General features: G+C 34.3%; 1 protein-coding gene across 2 annotated transcripts in view; it reads left to right on the top strand.

The window, feature by feature from the left end:
• Nucleotides 1-349: 349 nt before the first annotated feature.
• Nucleotides 350-26,587, top strand: part of LOC115444254 (ABC transporter G family member 20) — an 83,756-nt gene continuing 57,518 nt past the window's right edge. The window contains exon 1 of one of the 2 annotated variants that reach the window (XM_030169956.2): nucleotides 350-515. Coding sequence is in view for 1 of the 2 variants with exons in the window: in XM_037440112.1 (XP_037296009.1) it covers nucleotides 18,568-18,643 (76 nt within the window). In the remaining variant the exon portion in view is untranslated. Of the gene's footprint in view, nucleotides 516-18,502; nucleotides 18,644-26,587 lie in introns of those variants that run through there. The other variant, XM_037440112.1, reaches the window with a different exon arrangement.

The following is a 26,587-nucleotide window of genomic DNA, read 5'->3' as shown; positions in this document are numbered from 1 at the left end:
TGTAATTTAGAAGAAAAAAACCGGTTGTCTATGGCTTCCTGTCGGCACATCAGTGTTGGCAAATTCAAGGGCAAATAATGTATGGGTTTGTTAAAAATAACATTGGGTTTTTCCAAAAAGATACTAGTTCCTTAATCACATAGTCTTGAAAGATTGTAATAAATTAAATATGTCGGATGTTCGCCGCCCATTTCCCGCCAAAGAATGTAAGGTTGTATGGAAAATCTGAGAAATGATAGAATATTTATTTACCAATTAGACATAATTTAACCATATTTATACCATATTATTATTGTCTTACAGTATGTTTTTCTTTTAGACGCTAAAGACAAAGAGCAAGTTGCGCGTGAGCATTCAAGTTCAGTGTTAATCAAACCGCGCTGGCCGATGCGCGGATTGTAGTTTATGAGCGCGCGCAAAAAATTCAAATATCGAATAGTGATTTTTAAGTGGCCAGTGATTTGTGTTATAAATTAGTGTATGTGAAATATTGGACGGAGTTAAATTTAATTTCGGTGAGTTCTTTTGTAATTTAGTCTTTACACATTTTATATTATTTATTTTAATCTATTTTTTCTAAATAATCTGGTCGATAATTTGTTTGTTTGTGTGAAGCTTTAGTAAAATTTATTCATTCCGCCTTATTTTATTGTCGTTATTGATAATTTAAACATAAAGGTCGTTAGATTTTATTTTAAATCACAAGCATGTTATTTGATTATGTAAACTAAATTATTCAAGGAAATCATATTAATATGCGAACGCAAAAACGATTTCAACACGCTACTCAATTTATTTTTTAATAAAAATAATTAGGCATGTTATTGAAAAACGGAATCGACGTGTCTATATATATTTTTTAAATATTCAGTTTATAAAAAAATACTTATAAATAATATAGTAGAACGTATTTATTGGAGGACTAAACATACAATTTTGTAAAACTATTAAAGCACTTTATGTTCGTTAAATTTTAATATACCGATGGAAATTTATACTGGTGGAAACTAAAAAAAAAAAAAAACATTATTTTTGTTTAAAAAAAGAACATTGGCCGTAATGCTCTATTTTGCCGCCATTATTCATATTTCGAAATGAGGTTAGTTCGCAGCCAGGAAATGTCATAATAGAAAAAAATAAAAATGTAATTACAGTAGAGTTACATCAACTTTGCGTCGAATGAAACCTTCTTGAGAATGACCATCAGTTTTTTATCGTATTTATGCTAATATTTCTTTTGTAAAGAGGCCATTATGGTAGATCTTCGCGATATAATTAATAACGTTATAGATTTGTGTTATGGCATCCATTAGACGTACTTTGATAGAATCTTTGATAAAATTCATTTTACTTCTAATTTGTATTGTTAAACTCAAATCTAAACTTAAGTTTATTTTTGGAAGTACCACCGGTAAATTCACAGTTGGCATACCGTCCAAATGGTTATTACCACCTTTATAATATGATAGATGGCTTATCGCTATATTAGCTTTAAAACTTGTAGCGTATCTGTAATTCTGATATAGTGGTTTGTTTAAATAAATTAGAATCACTATCAAGAGTAAGAACAATTGCCTGCGTGTCTACCGCTTCGAATTTTTAGGTTCGAATAATGGGTCGGGCAGTAATATTGGGTTAGATATTTGTGCTCGATGCGATAGGCCCTTATCACATGAAATGGAGCACATATGTGGAAAAGTGAGTGTCTAGGAAGCATCTCTGCCTACCCCTTCGGAGATGAAGGTGATGTGTGTACAAATAAGGTTGGATATAAATTTCAAACAAGAGCAACTTATTTGTTTTCGACACGAAATTGAAACAATTTTCTTTTGCCCTGAGATACGAGTCTACAAATGTAGACATAGGTGATGCGACTAATGTCTATAAAACTCTAATGTTATCAACTCTTGCCATCAAGTTTTACCCGCTGAATTGAAATTCACATAATATTGTTTACTAAATAACTTCCGATTACACATTATTTGATTTTTTGGTTTAGCTTTTTCTAAAGACGTACACTAGGTTCAAAAGACGCAGAAAAATAAACTAATATCAAATATTTGTACAAGTAATTATAGCAATAATTGTAACCGTCAAAGTATAATAAATTTACGCTTTGGATTCCTTGTTACACTCGAAATAATAAATGGTTACATAGTTTAGCACTTAACACAGCTCGAAATTTTAATTACTTAAACATTTTCAAAGTTTTTATTGTATTTTATTATACACTAGCGACCCGCCCCGGCTTCGCACGGGTGCAATGCTGATACTAAATACACTACAGAAAAACTATAAACGTTGTATATAAAAACATAGCGGCCCGCTCTGGCTTCGCACGGGTATAACATAACAAAATAACAGTATTTCTCCACTATTTAATGGATGTTATTATACGTATAAACCTTCCTCTTGAATCTCTCTATCTATTAAAAAACACCGCATCAAAATCCGTTGTGTAGTTTTAAAGATTTAAGCATACAAAGGGACATAGGGACAGAGAAAGCGACTTTGTTTTATAATATGTAGTGATATTTAGTATTACCATTACTCACACTAAGCTAGGCAATCATTAACACAGATTAGCGTTAAAGAGTGACTGCGATATTGTCACTGGGTTTAAACTATATAAGGTTAGAACATAGATATGTATGTACTACGTACTAGATCTTGCGTTCCGTACACTACCGAACACTCATTGTGTTCGAGTCGACTGTACTGCAATCCGTACACCTGATTTTAGTATGATTTCAACATTGACAGCGTGTGGTTATGTACGGAGTGGCGCTCATAATATAAGAACTCGAGTCTAAGTATAAACCTGGATGTAAATAAAAAATATTAGACAAGTAAAGCTATTTGTTGTTCAAGTGAATAAATAGGATACAACAGTGACGTTTTGGGTGCCATATTAGTTCAGATTTGAACAAATAGTTTATATAGACGTACGTGTCTATAGAATATACATCAATAGGTTAGAATAAATATAAAACAAAATCGCGACATCGCCGATAAAATGCAGGAGAGCATGCTGCAATGATATGGTCTCCTGAAAAGGAAGCCGTCTGACTCCATAGGAATCTTAGCACTACAATTAACCAAGCCTGGTCGAAGGAAGAGAGGCAGACTGAGGTCGAGGTGGAAGGATGTAGTGCTGAGGGATATGGGAGAATGTCAGGTTTCCGAAGACGTCATGTATAGTCCGAAGTAGAAAAGACAAACGAGGAAAGCTGACCCCACCATGTAGGATCCATAGCTTAAAAAAGAGAGATAAAAAATGAATGTGTGTGAGCGTATGTGTATGTACAGTGTGTACTTTTGAGTAGTGAATGATATATGGACCTCTTAACTACTTTCAAAACATCTTAAATCTCAAGATGGTTAAGTTGACTTTGGTTGGACAAATGGATAGCCATTTGTCCAGTATTTTTTTGTCTATAAATCTCTAAATGAACCCAAACGAAACTTCACGTACGTTTCTTGCACTACTTACGTCAGACGCTAATAATTTCGGAACAGAAAAATAGTCCAAATGTGAAGCAATTACTTTTCTTCGCACTTAACAGATTTCATCTCATGCCGTCACAGTTACGTTACACGATCGTGGAATGTGACGCAAACATTTTGTAATATACGTCTCGAGACGGGATTGAACCTTGACCTTTGTTGTTGGCAACACTGCTTTCGATATCATGTTATATTTTATTGACATATTGGATTTTGGTATTCGATTTGTTTATTTGTCAAATGTTTAGGAAATACTTAAAATATACGCTTTACTTGACGCTTAGTTCACAACTGATTGTATATTTCTCGCTATATCTTATTATCTAGCTTCTTAGAAATTGCACGAATCTGAAACTTAATTAAAATTATAAGATTAAATAGAAGCAAATGCAGAAACCAGAGCAAATTTGGATAACATTTGGCGTACAAGACCATATCCCATAACGTAGGCTACATTTATCCCGGTGAAGAAACTTTCCAGAAAGGAACTCTTCATCATAACCCAGATATAATCTCTGTCTACCACCGCGTTAGTTCTTCGGTCCGTTGCTTTTGATACATGACTCACTGCATTGCCGAAATATGGTTGCCACACAACTGCGCAACTCAACAACTCACCACAAATAATGTGAAACAATGCGAATCGTTCCATCATTCGTAGATATTGCCAGATGGTGGCAAATAATCGACGGCGCAGTGGGTACGAGATGGCTTTCAAATCGGTGTTTGCCAGTTCGACTTTATGTAAATATTTGTGGCTTGCAATTTTTTTTGGTTCGGGTCGTAATTTTCATTCAAGCTAAATTGAGCCTTAGTTATGAATTCACAAATTTGAAACTCGGATTTGCTTGCTGTGGTATGGTATTGACCCTGCTACCATGGTCGTAGTAATTAGCGCAGTGTTTTAGAGCTGGAATTGCTAGTGTTTATGACAGTTACTGTATTTCATCAAGCTAGTTACTTGCTAGAAATTTAGTTGCATAGCAAATAATAATATATTGAAATATGTGAAATTACAAAGATGTGTGTATTCTTTGTGAATTTATCGTTCGCTTTAACGGTGAAGGAAAACATCTTGAGGAAACCTTCACATCTGAGAAGTTCTCTATATGAATTTCGAAGGTGTGTGAAGTCTACCAATCCGCACTAAGCCATCGTGGTGGACTAAGGCCTAATCCCTCTCAGTAGTAGAGGAGGTCCGTGCTCAGCAGTGGGCAAGTATATAATACAGGGCTGATATTATTATTATACAAAGATGTCAGTAATACTAAAGGCACGCGTGCCAGTGGCGGTGACATAATAATTCGGACATGCGAATATTATGCCAAATAAAAATATAGTTGGGTCATAAAAAAGGTCGCTAAAAGGGCACTCTGATAGATAAAACCGGTCCTAGATGGCACGTAAAAGGTCATATTTTATTTTTGATATATTAATATTGGCACGTTAACTATTAAAGGTTTGCCCTAGCCTATTTTGAGGATCAACGTTAAATATAAACATGTATTTAGCTATAATTTACTGCGACACAATTACCAAACTAATCCAGATATTATCAAACCTTGTGTTTAAAGAACTGTACTGTTATTCCAAATAAAGATTTATTATTATTTATTTATTATTTGGATAAATAAATATTAGTTTTTTGATGAACTACACTTTATTAAAGTTAAACAATGGTATTCAAAATATATTTTTCATTGTTAAAAATTACTTCTTAATTTAATTTAAATTCATCTAAGATACCATGGAAATCAGTACATAATATGTATAAAGAATACATTTTAAAATAAATAAAAAACACTGGCTGATGCAAGCAAGGTTAACTTTTTTGTTACAACCTTTTTGTTTTAAGATTTATTTTTCTAAATAATAACATTCAAAAGACATTCAATATTTTTTTTATTGATTTTTATGCATACAATTAAAACAACTTAAATAAAAAAAAAATAAGGACAAATGGCGGTCTTATCGCTCTAGGCAATAACTTCCAGACGAACATGGGATGGATATAAGAAAAGAAGAAAGAGAGGGCGGTCTAGTGAATAGAATCATAATTGGGGTAATAAAACAAATGTAATATGTATATATTGTGTACCAATTCATAAGCATTTTTATGGATTATTTAAGTTGTACATTTGTTTACATAGAATTATTTCAAATTTAAGTCTCTCATCTGTGAGAATCCGCCTGGGCAGGTACCACCGCAATGCTTATTTCTGCCGCGAGGCAGCATTGTGTAGTCACTGTTGTGTTCCGTGTTGAAGGACATTGTAGCCAGTGCAACTACTTGACATAATGAGACTTAACATCTCATGTCTTATGATGGAGACCGCAGTGGAATACCAAACAATACTTTTTAATTCAAGGTGTTGGATGGTGTTACTTCTGTTCCTGGGCGGTCATATCGCTTACCATCAGGTGAACGGCAAGCTCGTCTCGTCATTTAAGCAGCAATAAAAAGAAAATAAAAAAAATGTTCGTTGCTTTAACATCAAAATTATTTTTCTCTTTACTCTCCTTTAGTCTTGCCGATGTCTTATACATATAAAAACGAAATACTGAAAGTGCGTCATCGTCATTTTAACGAGTTAACGTCGTATGCGCGGCGCCTATATTCAAATATTTGCATGGCTTTGAACTTTGCTCATCGTCTTCAAATATTAGGTAAGTATCACAATGGTAAGTATGATGCTGGATACGATACCTAACTGGAAGATAGTAGCGTTTCTACACTGCAGTTTAGCAATAGAAATAGACAAATCTCATAGCCCGATTCCTGTCTTCCCTTTAGTAATTCATGTGAACTGTAATTATCATTAGAGCGATTTTCAGACCTCATTTATGCATATTAGTATGTTGTGTGGGTTTCCTTTCCGAAAATTTCACTCTTCGCCACTGGCTATACAGGGTCATTTTGATATTGCGTTACTAAATGAAACCACATACAAGTCACCTTTGCTAATATTGTGCCAAAAATCATCCATTAATAACTAATATTTTCATCAAAAAACCTGGTTTTAATTTTCTGATCATTTTGTAGTTTAATGCGAATATGACGTTTGCGTGAGTACATTTCTGACTGAAAGAATGATGTTGCCGTTGCGACGAATTACATAGTAGTGGCATTCGGGCGCGTAAAATCAAAAATTACTTTTTATTGATATTTATTTTGTTTGAAACTTACACTTTTTTATTTTATAACTACGGCTGAAGTCATTAACTGTAAAGTGTTATTTCTAAGTAGATAACTATGTGGTTTCATTTAGCAACGCAATGTCAAAATGACCCTGTATGCTTATATCTAACAAGAATAGTTTTACTAACCCATTTTTACTGTACCTTTAGCGTTAACCGTTTTTCCCGTGTGAACTTGTTTTTCTAGGAAAATTATCCTCTGCTATATATTTTTTCAGAGTGAAAGTACCATATGTCCATTCCGGGATTATAAAATATTTTTTGTTACCAAATTTCATCGAAATGCGTTTGGAAGTTTTTAAGTTCATCGCGTTCAGACAGATAGGTACGGCGGGGGACTTTGTTTTATTATGTGGGATAATAATCAGAATAAGTTCATAGTAAAAGTAATATCTTAGCATGCCGCTAGATGTCGCTCTTAAACCATTTAGAATGTCGTGATTTTATATTAGTTTTCGTAACAAATTGTCGGTACTATAAAAAAATCACAATGCTATAATTAAATCCTATTAATAATCCTACTTTAGACCCTAAAAATAGATAACATAAAGCTGTAATCTGAATGTCACTGTTATTAAATATAATTACGAGGTAGACACATAATGGTATATTTTTAATGTTTTTTATGTGGTCTATTAAAATAATACAATGTGTGTGACAATGTTGCAACATTATATACCTTGGTCTATAATCTATATCAATTAAATTTTATAGACTCTTTAGCGGTCGTATTTGACATAGCACACACACACTAGTACAAAATATACACGCTCTCTAACTTGCGCTTAAAAAAAATATTTTATATTATACTTGTATCTACTTAACAGATTATTTTATATTATAAATTTATTGGTTTCTCAAGACACGGACTCAGCCTAATTTAAGAACCTCTGGCAATTTATTTTCTATACCTTTCTTATATTTAAATAAAGATATTTTTCAATTGGTGCGTAGCGAATGAAAAAACGTTCAAAATCGGTCCATCCCTTTGAAATCTACAATCCCATAGAGAAATATACGTTAAATTCACCGTTATGTTGGGTTCCCTTTTAAAATTTCACCTTTGGCCACTGATTTCTAGATTTTCATCTGATGTTGAAAGAATTCGTGTTTAAGATAACTTATTGATGAAAACGTATGATGAACATTTCTTACTCATGAGTGTTACCTGGAACGTGTTGTTTAAGTAAACAACTAATAATGTTTGATTATATGACATCAATTGTAAAGGTCACCTCGTATTTGTGTGTTTTTGCTGTTTTTGCATTGGTAGTAGCTAATATTTAAACAAATCCTACATATTCATGCTTTACGGAAGCTTGAAAATTATGATGCAGAGAATTTATAAAAAGATCGAATAGTCAGTTTTGGCTTGGAAATCTAGTTGGTCCACATCGCAGGTTTGCAGAATAAGAAGGAAGAAGAGATACAGTTTTATACACCTTAACACTATTAGAGACGGAAGAAATGTATTACCCGCAAAGTTTTTTGTTTATTTTTACAATGGCATCAATTTTGTAGTGTAATTCATCTGTTTAACTATTTGATGAGCATGCGCTCTGTCGAATCCCTTTTATGCCACACTGCTACTAGAAGAATTTCTGACTGACTTTATAATCCAATTTGCAATTAAAAGCATTAATATTGCAAGCCATTTGAGTTAGTTTATAAGACAAGCCACTTATCTAATCTCAACCCAAGAGAGATTCAATTCTGGCTAAATCAAAAAAGAACACGAGTTTCTCTCGAGGAATTGATTCCAGATGATCGGACTATAATAATGCCCAACGTCTCGCATCAGAGGCCTAGGCCCGCAAACACCTCCTTTTCCCCTACAGTCATCTTAGGAAGTCCGATCTTCCCCCATTTCTTTCTCAACTCGCCATCAGGCCCCTGCAGTAGCCAAGCTGGGGGATTCCAGTATCCGATTCGCAGGTTCCGAGTTCTCTGCAAGGACACCTACTTAATAAAACCGTATTCCATCAACATATTACCATTTCTACTTAAAAACGATTACCATTTCTACCTTTATGGAAAGTAATCAAATGTAATTTGTTTATCAGGCCGTAATAGCTTAATGAGTCAGCATTCGCTGTCTCGCAAGGTCGCTGATTCAAAGTCCAGCGGTAAAACCAGCCATTATAGTTACGCAATTTTCTGAGATTTAGTAAGCGCAGTTATTGCTTGCTTACTTATAAATAGGATCGGTAATATCATTTTGTTATGTCTCTTTAAAACCGTGTATCAAGAATATTTTGAGTTTTTTGGTGGATTTATTTATTTATTGTTAACAAGGATAACTTACAGCTAAAATTGACATTTTAAATGTATTAGTTAATAACACCTGGCTAATTACAAGTTTTCACATATATGTACTAGTACAATTAATGGTTGAACAGCTAACACTAAAGAATACAAAATAAGACATCTAGAGCCACTCACTTACATCATACATTACGGATTAAAAAAAGATTTACTCATTTTCCTTTTAAGGAATGCTAGTGTAAAATAGGTCCAAATTCAAATCAAGCGCCAATGTATTAAAAGATCTAGAAATAGACGTAGTATTAAGTTATGTCACATAAAAAGGGAGTATTGTATCAGTGCATACGCAATGCTGTTTATATATACGCCATAGTGGTGGTAAATATGTCGCGTTCGGGGATCAGTCTGTGTATATCCGGTTGCAACAGGCCGGCATAATTGTGTCGAATGCCGAGGGGTAATCATCTCTCGTCAGTCAACATTCTATTACACCCCACTCCATTTACCATCAGGTGCAGTGGGACACTTTTCAGTGTTCGTAGCAAAATAGACATGTGGTAGTATAAGGAATAATAATCTCGGATACGAAACTGGCGATTTTCGCCCACGCAGTGTATTTTTAAACAGAATTACCATAAATTACTCGTTTACGCATTAGTCTTAAAAATGTCGCCTGACGAGCGCTAATATAAAGCTTCTTTTTCTCTTTGTTTGTTTGTACCCGTTAATCTCAAGGACTACTAAACCGTTTTTTAATTCTCACTAATAACGAAACATTACTCCTGAGCGTAGGTTACTTTTTATTTCTGAAAAATATTTCACGTGGGCGGAGCCGCGAGCAAAAGCCAGTCATAAATATATTATGTATTACATTAGATACCTCATTATAATTCTTGCTGTGGACGAATATTTCAAATTACTTAGCAACAGCACAACCAGTTCTCAAGGAAGTAATCGCGTGTTTTGCTTATCTAGTATTTAGGCAACAAGATAAGTAATATGAAAGGCTATATTATATACGCGAAGAGAAATCTTTGTACCCCTGTCCCACTGCTGGGCACGGGTCTCCTCTACTACTGAGAGTCTTAGTCCACCTCGCTGGCCTAGTACGGATTGATAAACTTCACACACTCTAAATTGTTTCTAAATTCCTATAGGAAATTTTTCAGGTATGCCGGTTTCCTCACGATGTTTTCCTTCTGTAAAAGCAAGCAATAATTCACTAAGAACGCACATACTTTTAGAAAAGTCAGAGCTGTGTGCCCTTGAGTTTTGAACCTGCGGACATTTGTCTCGGCAGTCCGTTCCACACCCAATTAGGCTATCGCTGCTTGTTGCGAGTATATACTCAAAACAAATACAATATAAAAAAATATTATTAAATATTGGATTTACATCAATAAAACAGTTTTAAAATATTTAAATTCATAGTTTTGCTTTTCTAAAAAAGTCGGAATTGTAAAATGTAATTTTAAATTTAAATTGCGAGAACTTTAAGTTGAACTAAAAGTTGAACTTTTGACCTACAAGTAACATTAATTTCCATGTTGATTAAATCACTGGATTAATAGTAATAAGACGTAGAATGGAATAATATAGATATTATTCCATTCTACGTCTTATTTCTAATTACAATATAGCAGATATTATTTTTATAAACGGTTACTGTGTTTTTAGTTACTATGCTGGTGGCAGGTCCCTTACATGTGAGAGTTCGCCTGGGTAGGTACCACCGCAATATCCATTTCTGCCGCCATGCAACAGGGTGTACGTGTAGTCGCTATTGTGTTCCGTTTTGAAGGACATTGTAGCCAGTATAACTACTGGACATAATGAGACTTAACATCTTATGTCTCAGGACGGCGAGCGCAGTTGAATACCAAACAATCCTTTGTGATTCAAGGTGTTGGATGGTGTAGCTACTGTTTACGGGCGGTCGTGTTGCTTACCATGAGGCGAACGATATGCTCGTTTCGTCATACAAAGCTATAAAAAATTTAAGCTTTTGGAATTCAATATATCTGAGAAAATAGATGGTATAATTATGGTATATTGCGTCCATGTATGACCAAAAACAGGATCCTGGTTTCGACCCTCCAGGTTTGCGCCGTGTGCCTGGGCATCGTTGGCACCATAGTTCCACTACCTACATCCATGATTGACTGAGTTCGTATCCTAAGTGAAAAGTTTAGTAGGTTCCATCGCAATGTCTAATTCTTCGTCCAAGCAACATTGTTCTATTCTGTTCCGGTTTGAAGAACATTGGAGCCAATGTAATTACATAGTATGTAATGTCGAATGACGAGTACAGTGTTTTGTATTTCAAACTTTATGTAGTAATGCGTAATGATCATAATAATGTTCTTCGTTATCGCAAAATTGATTAAATTTTTGATTAAATTGTATTTAATTAAAAAAATAGTAAATAAATAATTTATTAACGAATAATAATTAGTAATAATGAAATAAGATTTAGGTATGTAGGTAAGGTTAATCTGATTTTTTATTTCATATATATATATTTTTTTAAGTAAGGTCATGTTTTGGTTGCTTGTCATTCAAATGGCAATTAGTCCAGTATTTTTTACTTTGTTTGTATGTAATATTATTACTTTTGTTGGCAATACTTAATAAATAAAAAAAAAAACACATACAAACTCCGACAATTCAAGATCCGACCAGTCGTAAAACTGAATGCACATAACCAACAGTGCCTAGACGATGGTACTGATATAAATTGCAATTTTAATATACATTACTTGGCCTGCAAAAATATTTGTGGCCATTAATTAATATGAGTTTTTCCTGCAGCCATGAAGGTTGTTGCGTTTTTTCCTGACATCTTAGTCGATGTTACTTAACTCGGACCTTGTGTTATCTCTAATTAGATGTATTAGAAATAACTACTGATTACTCAATGTTGCGTATATTATAGCGAGTGAGATGAACTGATAAAACCCTCAGTTTTTTAATTCCTTATCTCTGTATCTTTTCTTGTATGGAACGGCAGTGTCCTACTGCATTTTATGGTAAGTAGAGTGGAGTCTTATAGCATGTCGACTGACGAAAGATGATTGCCCCTCGGCAGTCGACACAATTATGCCGTTTGAAACCGGATATACATAGGCTGATCTTGGAACACGGTGCAGGTGGCTCATTATGGCAGGTTTTGCGCCTTGATTCTTCTAATTCTGTGAGTTCAGTGTTATGCTATCTGGCCTATGCAATAAAAAAATATGTTTATTAGTATCATAATTATTCTTCCCATCATTCTGTAATTGTCACACAAAAGAGCAATTTACATTGAAATACAACTATTTTCCGGATTATATTTTGTTTTTCTATGTTATTATTTTCTCCCGACGTTTCGAAGACTTTGCAGCCTTCGTGGTCACGGGGGGGACTGAGGTATTGGTCATCCGAAAAATCAAAGTTACAATATCTACCTACATTTTACAAATATAAAATTTTTAGCTGTTGATGTTTCGATCTATGCTAAATGAGCTCACATTGTCTTGAAGTTAAAATAATAACATACAAAAACACGATGAAATCCGAAAAATAGTTATATTTCAGTCCAACATTCGCGTAAACATTAGAAATAATGAGCCATGATCTTTGTTTTTCGTCAAATACGCCTTGAAGAAATCTTATTGCGCTAATATTAAGATTCTGTATTGAGAATCTAAGCGAGTATGAGGCGACACGTGCGTCGAATACTGCTATATTTCGTCTTCAAACTTGCACGTGCCAACTTCTTACCTTGATATAATCGAATTTTACTTTTAGAGGTAACGCGATCTTCAATCTGTAATTATAGATTTGAGTTTCTAGGTCGTTCTAAGGATAAAGTACTCTTTGTATTAGCCAATAGAGCGTAATTTTGAAGAAACTGAACCGCTTAGAAAATATCTTTCACTATTGGAAACTACGCTATTTCTTTGATGGCTTTTGTTTTGGGATATGACAGTGACATTTTCCGAGGCTTGATGAATGTCTTAGCCCTTGTCAGATCTATAATGTACTTTAAAAGCCGGTAAGAAACTTTAAATTCCTTTGCCTGTGTAGTATGTTTACAATGATCATTTCCTATCAGGCAGCCAGTCCTTTAACCTTCTATATTTAAACTCAATTGTTTACCTTTTAAAAATCAAAATTAGAAAACTTTTTATAGTCTGTCTTACAAGGAACTTCGAATTTAAAATTGGAACTCGTAAGATGTTCTTCGTTGTTGGAATGGAGCGGTGTTTTGAGGTCATTGCTCCTTGAGTACTGGTGTTACGGAAAATGCACAAAGGCGCGACAGCCAACGACCCTTGTTTGAGTTGTTTCTTACCTTTCAGTACCGATGCTTGTAATACCAGCCTTGTATTATTTACTGACTTATTATTGTACACATGCCTTTATACCACTGCAAGGGTTGAGCCGTTTTTTCTTTGGTATTTAAGTTCGTGTCAATATTTACATGATGTATTTATGCGCGGTATGACAAGCGCTTTAAGGTCTGAGGTTCGAAACCCGGGTCGGGTAAAGTGATATTGAGTTTACTATCAGTCTGGTGTCTTAAATTTGTGCCCTATATGGCTGTAGGCCCACCGTTACCACATCATCACCGAGGTAGTCATTTATTTAGATATATCAGAGCATTATGTATTCTGTGGTTTTACGATGAGTTTCCGTTATGTAATTACATTGTAGCGGCTTTGTTCCATTTACGAGGCGTCGAGCTAATGTAATTTCCTAATGTAAGATTTTTGCTTTAAAATTATATTGTGTGATTAATCCTTGTTGTATTATATACTGTCCCACTGTTGGGCATGGACCTTTTTACTACTGCAAGACTTCAGGCTTTAGTCCACCACGTTGGCCTAGTGTGGGTTGGCAGTCTTCGCATACCTTTGAAATTATTATGGTGAACTTTACAGGTATACAAGTTTATTTATGATGTTTTCCTTCACCGTTAAACTAAACGATAATTAACAAAGAATACATATATAACTTAAGAAAACTCAGTGGTGTATGTTGGATTTCGAACCTGGGGACATTGGTCTCGGAAGTCCTTTCCTAACTAGGGAATCACCACTTTTTTTCCGACCAGACTATCGCCGCACTGCCGCAGGGACGTATTATTTATCCTTTTTCTACCATTACACCCGGTAGCCAGCGATTTCTCTTTAAAGTAATAATTTTATCCTCCACTTTCAACCCCCACGCGCCACCGCCCTATCTGTCTGCAATTGTATCGTTAATAACAACCATTACAATTATTGTAATAATGCTTCCTACAAATTGAAGGCTCTTTCGATTTTTATAATTGAGGCTTTAAGGATACTCTACTTTCGCTATGACATTTAAAATAATGATATACTTTATGAAAGTATTGTTTCCGGAATATTTTTCCTGAACGCGCAGAGGGCTTAGTAGCCTTTTCTTTATTTATGTTAATTGAACCAGTTATGGACATAAAACTGGCTTGATTTTATTTCGTAGTTCCGTGCAAGTGTAAAAGAATAATACTTAAATCCTAGCAGTCGAAAATGATTATAGTTACTGTGTAAACTACATTACGGCAAAAATTACATGCGACTTTTGTAAAAAATACATATACACACAATGTGCTATCAATTTCGTAAATCTTAAAAATATAATAATAAATACTGGTATAATATTTTATCGTTTTAATATTATAATTACCTTAGAGCAATGAATTCTATTTTTAAATTTTATAAATAAATTTTAATCACGCACTATTTTTAAAATTAGAATCGAACATCCCAACATGGCGTCCAAACACGTCATGTAATTAAAGGAAAATATGTCAACACAACTGTTCAAGATGTGTGTCTGTAATCAGCTAATGTATGTTTAGATAATGACGTGTGTTGCATGAATGGTTAGCCACGGTCGGGCGCGTGCGACCTTAACGCCTATTCCTTTTGTTTGGTTCTGATGGCTACTACACCACGTTCGAGGTGATACATGTCTAATTAAAGGTTTGTATTGTCAGTTACCTTCTTGACCTTTTGATAAGAACTGTCTATGCGATCGGATTAGTATCTTCAAACATTATTAACGACGTATCAATATTTTCGGAAATTATTTTAATAATATTGTGGTGTATTTTGCTCGTTAGTAAATGAGGTTTTGCTAGGTAACCTTCATGAATCCTCTTTGGTGGGAAATTAAAGTTTTTTAAACTTAAGATAGCCATCGCCATTGTCTGTCATTAAGAGGTTTAAAAAATAAAAAGATTATTTGTTAATATTACTAAAAATTGCAGCTTGATTCGTTTGTAACAGATTACATCTAATTCTAGGCATGTTGCACCACGAAGCCTTGGTGAAGATAACTATTAGGGTCTCGTATACCATTTCTTATGATGTTCCCCTCTGGATGCGAGAATGGTTGTAAAACTGATATTTATTCGTAAGATTAGACATTAACCGTCGGTCAAGGCACTTTCTGTTTTCCCTTATTCATGCAAGCATTTGGAATTTAACCGATTTTCGGGCGACGACCTTATAAACATAGTTGTGGCCAATTTGTTGGAAATTACTTTTCGCGTTCAATATGAAAAATATTCGATTTTAGGGTTACCTCAAAAGGAACGCTTGAAGATCAGTTTATTGTCCGTCTGTCTGTTGGGCCATTTTTCTCAGGCATGTATCAAGTTAAAATCAATGCAAACTGTGGCCTGCGATCTCCTTCAGAAGTAAAAAAAAAGTAACTCAACGCAATCAAAAGGTAAGACCATATATGTTATATATTTTCGAATGTTATGCGATTTGACAAGGAACCAAAATCTATACTTAAGAGAATCATGATCCTAGAATATGACAGACGTCACTATGGCGTGACGTCACTATGTTACTATGGCGGGATCACATGCGTACGGTGGTCGATATCTGGGGCATAAAACAGCTCTGGAAAAATCCATTACACATCAATTTAAACAATGACCCAAAATTATAGTACAAAGTAATTGACAATGCAAATTGTACGTTCTTGTAAGGTCACCGCACATATTTCCTGACAACATTGCGTAATGGTTTGTTTGTTTTTGTACTTAGTGAAGTGTGTATTCACAAGTTTCTTTGGCAGTATTATATCAAACTCTAGGGGCCAATTTTAAGTTAAATCTTAAGTAGACATTTAATGTATTGAACTATTTAATAAACCAAGCTTAAGATGTCATTTAATAGCTTGTTCTCATGAGTCGGAGCTGTTAAATAAACAAAACTCAAGTCAAAATCCGTCACATATTGCGACTTGATATATCATTGAGCTGATGTCAATATGGGTTTAAATATCGACTATCTTAAGATGCTGTCTTTAAATTTTACAGCGTCTGATATCGCACTTCAGAGCGGAACTGAGTTGTATCTTTTAATAACATATTTTGCCTATGTTGTACACACTATGCTCAAATATATATAAAAGAAACGATAACATACTCTATGCGACTCTAGTGAATGATTGTCTTGGTGGTGTAGTTGTTTGGTAGACTGCAATGCTGAGATCACGGGTTCGATTTACGAGCTATATATTGTTTTTTTATACTCAGCATAAGCCCGGAGTTTGGAATTAGTGTCCTATATGGCGAAAGGTCCTCTTCCTACCACATCATGGCACAAAATACGCATGGCGGTAAGTGGGTGCACCAATTGCGTCCTGGTCCCCTTCGAGAACAAAACGAGTAAGTGTGGTTGCGTGCATTATAGAGCGTAGCATAACCACCTTAGAGCACGCCTAATCTTTATTGAAATTATCGTCAAAGCCTACTCCTGTATGCAAATCTATACGTCATTATTACTAACATAAGTCCGTCATTGCTATGTCATGATGATAAAGATCAAATATGAATAAGTTTACTCTTACGTAAAGCCGACTCATTAGATAAATATTGGGTATTCCCTCTATCTCATTACCCGACTGCCAAAGAAGGTTAATAGTTAAGTCTGTTCTTTACTATATAAACAAGCGATAAATACTTCTGTCTTAACCATGACTTGACTGCCTTGGTGGTGCAGTTTAAAGCATGCATGGTACGTTACTGCTCGAGGTCTCTGGTTCGAATTCCAAGTCGGGCTATGCTATTGGGTTTTTCTACTCAGGCTGGAGTCTGGAATCCTCATCCTTCCTATCCATCAATCCAGACGGAACACACATGGTGAAAAGTGGGTGCAAAGGCACCTCTGCCTCTTTCGGAGATAATGGCGTGTCTTTGTTTGTTCAAACCAAGGTAACCCTTACAAAGGCAAAGGTAAAACGTCATACCTTCTAAACAAGGTGATTTTCCATTCGAATTACCATTGAACACGCAAGCGATTTTACGTATTAAGGAAATGTGGCTTTATTGTCTCCTTGAAGGCTGCTTTATATTACATTGTAATTATCAAAGTGTTCTAAGATTATATAGACCGGACATTGGACGGATTGTCATACAAAAAAAAATTTCTTATGTGATGGTTACTCAATCTACCATGAAATACCAAAACATCAATCATATTTTTCCATATCATGATTTGCACGTTTTTAATGCGAATATTAGCATATTTTCTGTAAATATATTATTTTTGTATTATTATCTAAGGACGCTGAGACGACTTGTCATACGGACATTTCAAATAATACAGCGACATTACCAATAGGTAATGATTTTGGACCGAAAATTTGGCTCTGATATCCGGTTTATAACTAGCTATAATAGTTTAATGTCTTCGGTACTTAGAAATAGAACTTTGTTTTATTAGAGATCCAGCGATATAGATGAACCAAAATATTATTATTATGAATTATTAAAATCGTACCAAATGTCGGTAGGCGTTCTTTTTTATGCCAATTGTATATTACATATAGCTTGTACTTTATTTTTTATTTCCTTACATAATGATATTTTAAGGGTTTGGTAACGTCATTGACTAGTCTGTGTATCAATAAAATGCATGGTTTGTGTCTTTTATTTTGGAAATGACTATCCGACAAAACTAGAAACCAAAATTGCTAGTGGTAGTATATTTATATTCGCCCGGATCGCGATCACCGGACATAAGGTGTTAAAACCCGCCATAGTCGTCCGCGTAAGTTTGTCGCGTTTCGGGATCAGCCTGTACATATCCGGTTCGAACAGGCCGCCATAATTGTGTTGACTGTTGAGGGGTAATCATCTCTCGTCAGTCCACATTCTGTTGCACTCCACTTACCATCAGGTGCAGCAGGGTCACTTTAATAATAGTAATATCAGCCCTGTATTATATACTTGCCCACTGCTGGGCACGGGCTTCCTCTACTACTGAGAGGGTCACTTTAACGTGTCCTTATAAAAAAGAATCTTCCATTTCTACTCCCTTGGAACACTATACTATGCAAAATATTAAAGTCACCTCATTAGAAAACGACTAAAACCAAAATGCCTGACCTAGAAACCGAACCTTTGCCGCGAGATCCGACCTTAATAGCCTAATATAGGCTAATTTATTAATAATTTGTTAATCGATTTGTGGAAATAGTTTATTGCGATTTAAATCGTCATTATTGTGTAGAGTGGACGTCAGTACACGTCGTGTTATAAATATAGAAATAAGTGTGAGTGTAAAAATGGATATTTATAGAAACCGAGTGAGATTTCAAGATATTGAGGAATTGACTAATTATGGATGCTATTTTTCTAAAGGTATGGGTCTAATAGTATCAAATTCATACAAAATATTTTTTTTTTATTCATATTAATGTTTTATAATTTTAATCCATTAAGCAGACCGGTATATTTGTAGTAAATATCTGGCCGCATCATTTATAGCTGATTTCTAGCTGGTCGGATTTTTTACTCACTATTTAACAGCAATAACTTATTTGAAGGTTATTTTGTGTGGTATATTTAAGATTTGTTGAACACGTCGATAGACATAATTGTTTTTTATGTGAAAAATTATAAGTTTGCTAGTTTACTTGTTAGAAATCGGTCCTGGAACGCAACACCATCTCAACTGTTTTATGACACGCATTTCGAGCAATACTTGCATATTTAACACCAAAAATGTCTTACATAAAGACTTATCATTGTCAGATTGTATTAGATTTAAGGTATTAGAAACCATAGCAGTCTTTCAAATACTCAAAATAAATATTAGCGAACTAATCAAAATTAATTTCGGTAGGTCACACTGCACAAGAAATAACCAGGAAATTCTAACCACGTTAAAAACAAGGCGTTTCTTATAGAACTTTTTGTTTCGTATTTACGTCATCAAAAGCAATTAATAACATACCAATGCTGGCAACTTCGAAACTAATTGGGATGATAAAAATGGAAAAACAAAATGTTACGATGTGTTATGAAGCGTGAAAAAAATTAATTAAATATAAAAACAAATTGATACAACTCTTGTAAATAAATAAGTGAAATATTAATAGATTTCGTTTAAAGTTTGACAATAGCAAAAACTACGTTCTAGATACTGTGAAATACGAGACCACGGGTTTTCAATCTGTGAACACTCGTCTCGGCAGTCCGTTCTATACCGAACGAGGCTATTGCTTCCTACCTAAATATGTATCTTTATCTTTATTAACATATTACTCTAGTCATATAAACTATTGATTCCGTCGAAGTTATTAACAGTAAAAAAAAACTTTATTTATCACGTAGGCGAACAAAGTTGCACTTATGATACGTTAAACCAATGTATAAGATTAAATAGTAACGTATTATTTCTAAATAACAATTAAAACTACTTTATGATTTCTTATATTTATGCGAATGTTAGAATTTTAAATTAAACTATTTTTCGGATTTTATCGCGGTTTTAATATTTTAGTTATCTTCCGACGTTTCCTGATTTTAAGAAACAGTGAGCTCATTCTGCGTAGATCGGACTACCAACAGCTAAAATTTAAAACGTTGTATATTTGTGAAATGTGGCTAGATATTGTAGCTTTGACTTTACAGATGAACAACACTTCAGTCCCCCCGTAACCACGAAGGCTGTAAAGCCTTTGAACGTCGGCAGAAAACTAAAATATTAAAACCGCGATAAAATCCGAAAAATAGTTTAATTTTAATAAAATTACTTATATAACTATGTAAATTTTAAATTAGGGATAAAATTTATAATGAATATAAGGTACAAAATACAATGACACATCGCGCCATGGACGAATACGCTTCTCACATTCATGTTACACAAGTTGTCGCAATTGTTTCGAAGAATCATAAAGCAGTTGCTTTAACTTCGAGCCTTGGAATCGGAAAGTTTTTAAGCCTTCAGGACCGCTGTGGCAAAGTTGTAGTGTATTGTGCAGAAGTCATCCAACACAATTTTTTTAACATACGTTTGTTAGCCTGGCAAAGGCCGTCTTATATCGGATATTTCGGTAAGCATTTTAGATGCTCGCGGTCAGGACCACATTATGGCAAAGTTGGATTATGTTCTACAGATATCATCCAAAACAAAGAGTTCATAATTAAGCATAACTATAAAAAAGGCTAATCGGTCTTGATAATCATGTATTATGTAATAAAATATTTCTATCGTGTTGTCTATAGATAACAGTAAAATAAGTCTTTGTTACATGAGAACACAGATCATTTTCGATTGAAATGAATATCTCAATTTTGGCTTTGGTTAGATCATTTCTGCACAAGGTCCGTTTTATCAGCGTGGGCGTGTTGCCAGTTTTGAACATTTACGGAATTGGATTCCGAGGTTAAGGTTGTGTGGGTTTTATGTTTAGTTGGACTTTGTGATCTAGTTTACTAATAAAAATAAGGAAAAAAACACTTTTTGCTGTTTACCAATAAAATTCATGTTCAAATAATAATAACACAACTTAAAGAGAACCTTTGAGCTTAGAATATAGAAAACATATTTATCTTGCGAGTCTGAATGTTTGCGGGAACTAATGAATATCTTATATATAAATGCTTAATACAGAGTAAGGAAAAATGAATTTTGTGGCAACAGCTAACGTCACGGTAAAGAGTTTTTTTATATAACCATGGCAGAGTCCCTACTGCACCTGACGGTAATTGGAGTGCACTAGAATGTGGACTGACGAGTGATGATTACCCCTCGGCAGTCACCACAATTATGCTGGCCTGTTGGAACCCGATATACACAGGCTGATCCTAAAACGCGACACTTATGTGGGCCACTATGGTAGGTTTTCACACCTTGTGTCCGGTGGTAGCTATCCGGGCGGATATAAAATATATCCTATTTCAAGCAAAGGATGTTATTTATGAAGTATTTTAATTATAGGGCTTATTAAACCTATTCTCTATTTACTATAAAAAGGGCTAAAAACACTGCTTTTATCTATGAGGATAATCTCTGAAATGACAAAATCATTATAAAAGTCTCCCAAGAAAATTTCGAAGGCCATATTTTATTCTAACTTATTATTCTGTAAACGGACGAACCACTCATATTTTATATTTATCTTTTATTCCGAGATACTAATACAGATGGAGCCACAAGCAAGAGTTAGGTCGTATCACACCGCGTTGTGGTTACTTCTTGTATAACGATCATATTTAATTACACGACTTGACGGTTATTGTAAGGGACATTTTGAATCGATGTGCATTTTGCATTTGGTTATGGTCAATCACCACCGGTAATTGATCTAGTAATTGTATATACAAATGCAGTTTGTTGTACAATGTATTTTTATAATATCATCCCGGTATATAGTGATAAACTATATGCGTTCACAAACAGGAGCAGCGATAGCCTAGTTGGGTGAGGAACGGACTGCCGAGGCGAATTTCCGCAGTTTCAAAACACAAAGGCACACCTTTGACTCTTCTTAAATGATGTGTGAATTCTTTGTGAATTATCGTTTGATAGTGAAGGAAAGAAGAAGAGAAGAAGAAGTTCTCTATAGGAATTTTGAGGGTATGTGAAGTCTACCAATCCGCCTAGGCCAGCGTTGTTGACAAAGGCTTAATTCCTTTCAGTGGTAGAGAGTAGAGACCCGAGCCCAGCAGTGGGACAGTTTATACTACAGGGTTGATATTATTATCATAAAGATACAGTTGCCTATTAGTTAATAACATAATCGTGACGTTTGAATTATGTAATAGATCAGGATGTCGTGTAGTTAAATATAAATAATATTACTTATGAATAAACATGTTAGTTAAACATTTTTTAATCTAAGCCACGAATTTGCGACACGATTGCGTTACCAAACGCATTAGTGAAGTCTTTTAAATAGTTCGTGTACCAGTCATATGTATTATTTCTTAATGCATCATCGGGTTAGTGTGGAATATTAGTATATACTTCATAGAGAATAACTATACAGTTATTCTCTATGAAAGTAAGTAAGTAAAGAATAGTTATTCTTCATAGAGAATAACTATACAGTTATTCTCTATGAAGTATATACTAATATTTGTTTAGTAATTATGGTTGTTGCGGATATTACATTTAAAAAGTTGTTTTATCACCTGACATGGGTATGATAATACAATAGGATTGTCAGAATTTCATAAATATAAATAGTTTCTAATAGATAATATGTTAAGTAGGTACTTTTATACTAAATTCTATTTTTGAGTAGTATATTTGCAAACATCAATAATTTGACGAAATCATTAGCCAATTTCTTGAATTTGATTATTTCTTAAAAACGTTGGTAATTATAACATTGTTAAAGCCAACTTTATTAAAGTTTTTCTGTATTTTTTTAAATATTAGACGATAATTGGTAATTAATAATTTGATCTAATGATCATTAAAGTTGTGTGAGTTGGTGTCGGCGCAGCGGTGAGAGAGTAAGGTTCGTATTCACAAAAATACTTAGCTTAACAGTGGCGAAGGATCCCATACAAATTGATTCCTAACGATTTCCCTTTTAGATTTATTAACGTTTGTCTCAAATTTTGTTTTCTATTAAATTGACCGTGATATGTTAGGTAAGGCAATGTCTTTTTTGGTTTATTTTTTTTGTAAATATCACCCTTCGCTACTGTAGCTTAATATAAACCAATTTTATGATAATGAGTCTGTTTTTTGGTCCTTCGCAGTGCGTAGGCATAGGGCTAAGTGATTTGCTAATGCCAAGACACAACTTTACTTCAGTTAGCTGTTAGATAGAGCTGATCATAGCCAATAAAACTATTAAATTAAGACTATGTATCTTTATATCTAGTATTTTTTTTGAAAACGGGTGTTAAGACTCTCCGAGTAAAGGGCCTTGAGCATGCAATCTATATATTTAGGGCGCTCGAGTTACGAGCGCGCGCGCTCTGTGGCGTACCTTGGCAGAGGCCTATGTCATCATGTAATGTTATTTTTTTTTTAATTTCGAATGGCTTTTCAAAAAAACGGTAAGCGTATTGTACTGGAGAAACACTTTAATGGACTCAGTTATAAAGTTATGACACTGAGAGTTATTCTCTATGAAGATTTACTAGTATTCCACATTAACCCGATGATGCATTAAGAAATCATTCGTATGACTGATACAAGAACTATTTAAAAGACTTCACTAATGCGTTTTGTAACGCAATCATGTCGCAAATTCGTGGCTTAGATCAAAAAATGTTTGCGAAATGAAGTGGCATTTGAATGAGACATTTTTGTAATAATCTTGATACTATTTCGCGCCAATTTAGACCATGGTTACAATGTTTATTTTCACTCCGATAGTACCATGTCTAACTATAAAAAGCAGCAAGATCATTAGCGAACTCGAAAACTGTGAGTGACTGCTATATACTATGCGACTTGGGATATAAGGCTCATAATGTTTGTTAATTTCTTCTTTAATGTTCTTTACACCAAAGCAGTAGTACCAACATAGCGGTATAAACAGTACTTATTAAATAAACGTTTACAAGCAATATTTATGATTCATAAGTTGCATTTACAAAATGCATGGAATGAGACAGCAGAATATAAAATTACGTTATTGTTGGAATTGTCGCAAAATATTTATGTCAATTATATCATCATGTCGTAATTAGCAAAATTAGGGTTGCCAATTTTTGTCGACAAAAATATTTCTTTAGCGTAAGTCATGAAGCCATCTTATGTATTTCACTAGTCAGTTGATGGTAATTGGTAACTTTTGCCTATAATCATCATTAGTACGAGGAAAGGCGTAAAAATGTCGATGCGCGTGTAAAAAAATATTACTTTCCCTGAACCCTATGTATTTTCATTTAGGTTGGGATACATCTATGATGTACTAGGGGGTGAGCCTAATGTCGGGCACAATTTCAGACCTCGAGCTAATACTGAGCAGATAATCTTGTATCACTTTGTTCGAGATTCGGACCCGAGACCTCAGCGCGATAGTCGCATCGCCTGCGCAAAACAACTTCGCCACCAAAGCAATCAATAGACCAAGGCTATAAAAAAGTCTAGCAATAATTACTTTTTTAATTGGCAGCCCTAACAACACGATTTTTTTTAGTAATTTCCAAGATATTTTTTTACAACGACTTTATGATTTTAAAATAATATCACTTAATTGCTACACGAGAAGTAATTTTCGTAGATTCAAGATTTTTTGCATGTTTGTTTTTGCGCTTTCCTCCGGCCTTGCGCTGTCAAAATCATGGCTAGAAACATTCCACAATATGAAATGAAGACCTGAATTGTTAAAGTTTTAGCTATTATTATTGTCTCTATTCAAATTTGTATTACAAAGACTGCCTCTCTGGCATAGTTGTACTGCATGCCGTACCGGCAGCGCTCTAAGGTATTGGGTTCGAATACCGGGTCGGGAAAAGTGATATTTAGGTTTTTCTGCTCAGTATCTGCCCAGAATCTGGAATTTGTGCCCGATATGGCGATAGGCTCGCTCCCTATCACATCATGGGACGGAACACACTAGGTGAAAAGCGAGTACCCTGGGCACGTCCTTGCATACCCCTATGGGGACAAATGCATAATGTGTGTGTGTGTGTGTGTATCACAAAGTGCGCATTTAAAACTTCTTGTTTTTTCCACGCACGAGTGGTAGGATATTTGCATGTGCATAATAGCGATCTTCGTATACGAGCTGCAAAACCCGTCATAGTCCACGTAAGTGGCGTTCCGTGATCAGCCTGTGTATATCCAGTTTCAAAAAGGCCGGCATAATTCTGTCAACTAGCGAGGGAAAATCAGCTCGTCAGTCGACATTATCTCAACACCAATCCCTTACCATCAGAAGCTGTGGGGTCACTACAGTATTTCGTTAAAAAAACACGTCACCACAATATGGGGTCAGCGCAATATAAGATATCAAGCATGCTACTATTCTGATTAGTTTTAGTTTCCCGATCGGCTACACGTATAATGTCCGCTTAATAATCCAAACCTGGAGTTCGCGTTCATCAGTATTCTCCTTAAATACATATTAATTGCACATTCATGTTCATAATACCCATACATATTTGCATTGCCTTTTATGTTTATTTATTAACATACTCGCCATTTACACAGTCATTGAAGAACGGTTTTGAAATTTGCATTCCGTACTTTCCTTGACAATGAGTATTGAGAGTGTATTGTTGAAGCTAGAAATTCTGTTGTTAGTAACTTTGAGAATACTTCTGCATTTAACCGACTTAAAGAAGAGTAATATTAGTTAATCCCAATAAAGGTGAAATATAAATATATTATTCTTGATTAATTTATTGAGTTTGATATTTATACTAAATCAAATCAATTTATTTTTCAAAAACATTGTATAAATTATGATGGTAAATATATTACATGTGCATCAACGGTATGCTAAATTTTATATACGTACATACAATTAGAGAAGTTAGTTACATAGATTGTTATTAATAGTTCTTGTTTGTTATAAAACTGAAGAGTGTTTGAACGCGCTAATCTTAGGAATTACTGAATAGATTTTGATTGTTTTTTTACTAATAGGAAGCTATATTATTCCTGAGTGCTATAGGCTATTTTTATCCCAGGCAAAAATTAATCCCGGAAAAACATTTTCACGCGGGTGGAACGAAGGCATGTTAGAAAAAATGTGCATTATAGAGTTAAAAGAATTAAAAAAGGGATTAATTCCTTCAAAATGTATGATCTACATACCTACTAAAATAAGCAAATTAGAAAAGAAGAAGACCAAATCTTTAAAACCAAGGTCAAAATTTTGAGTGTAGTCAAAATCATATCTTAATCTAAACTCTGTTGAAACAACTGAATACAATAGACAAAAAAATAGTTAATTCACGACACATGTTTTAAAATGCTTTGTCTGATATAATGACTGAAAATGATGCACTTAAAATATAATTATTTGCAATCATATGTAGGAAAATAACTTTTATTATTCTAAATACAACAAGAAACATAACCAGCATCAAACAGTGAACACTTCACATGGATTTTCTGTGTGAGTTGTACAACTCCAGTTGAGGTAGCCCACTTTAGTATACCTATCTATAAAGGTCTCAGGAACATGCTGGATGCAGGCCGTTTTTGACAAGTTCTTCTGGATTTTTTTAAGAAAGGCCTATTTTAGCACACTTATGATGATTATAACGATATCTACTTTACCATTTGAAATTGTTTTTCTTACGTAATCTAATCTTGATTTCGCACCCAGTAGGTCATTTACAAATAAAAACATGAACGTATTTTTGTAAGGTTGA

Source organism: Manduca sexta, chromosome 18 (assembly GCF_014839805.1).
Source record: "Manduca sexta isolate Smith_Timp_Sample1 chromosome 18, JHU_Msex_v1.0, whole genome shotgun sequence".
Lineage (NCBI taxonomy): Eukaryota > Metazoa > Arthropoda > Insecta > Lepidoptera > Sphingidae > Manduca > Manduca sexta.
Note: the sequence above shows the minus strand (reverse complement) of the source record. Positions and strands in the feature narration are given on the sequence as shown.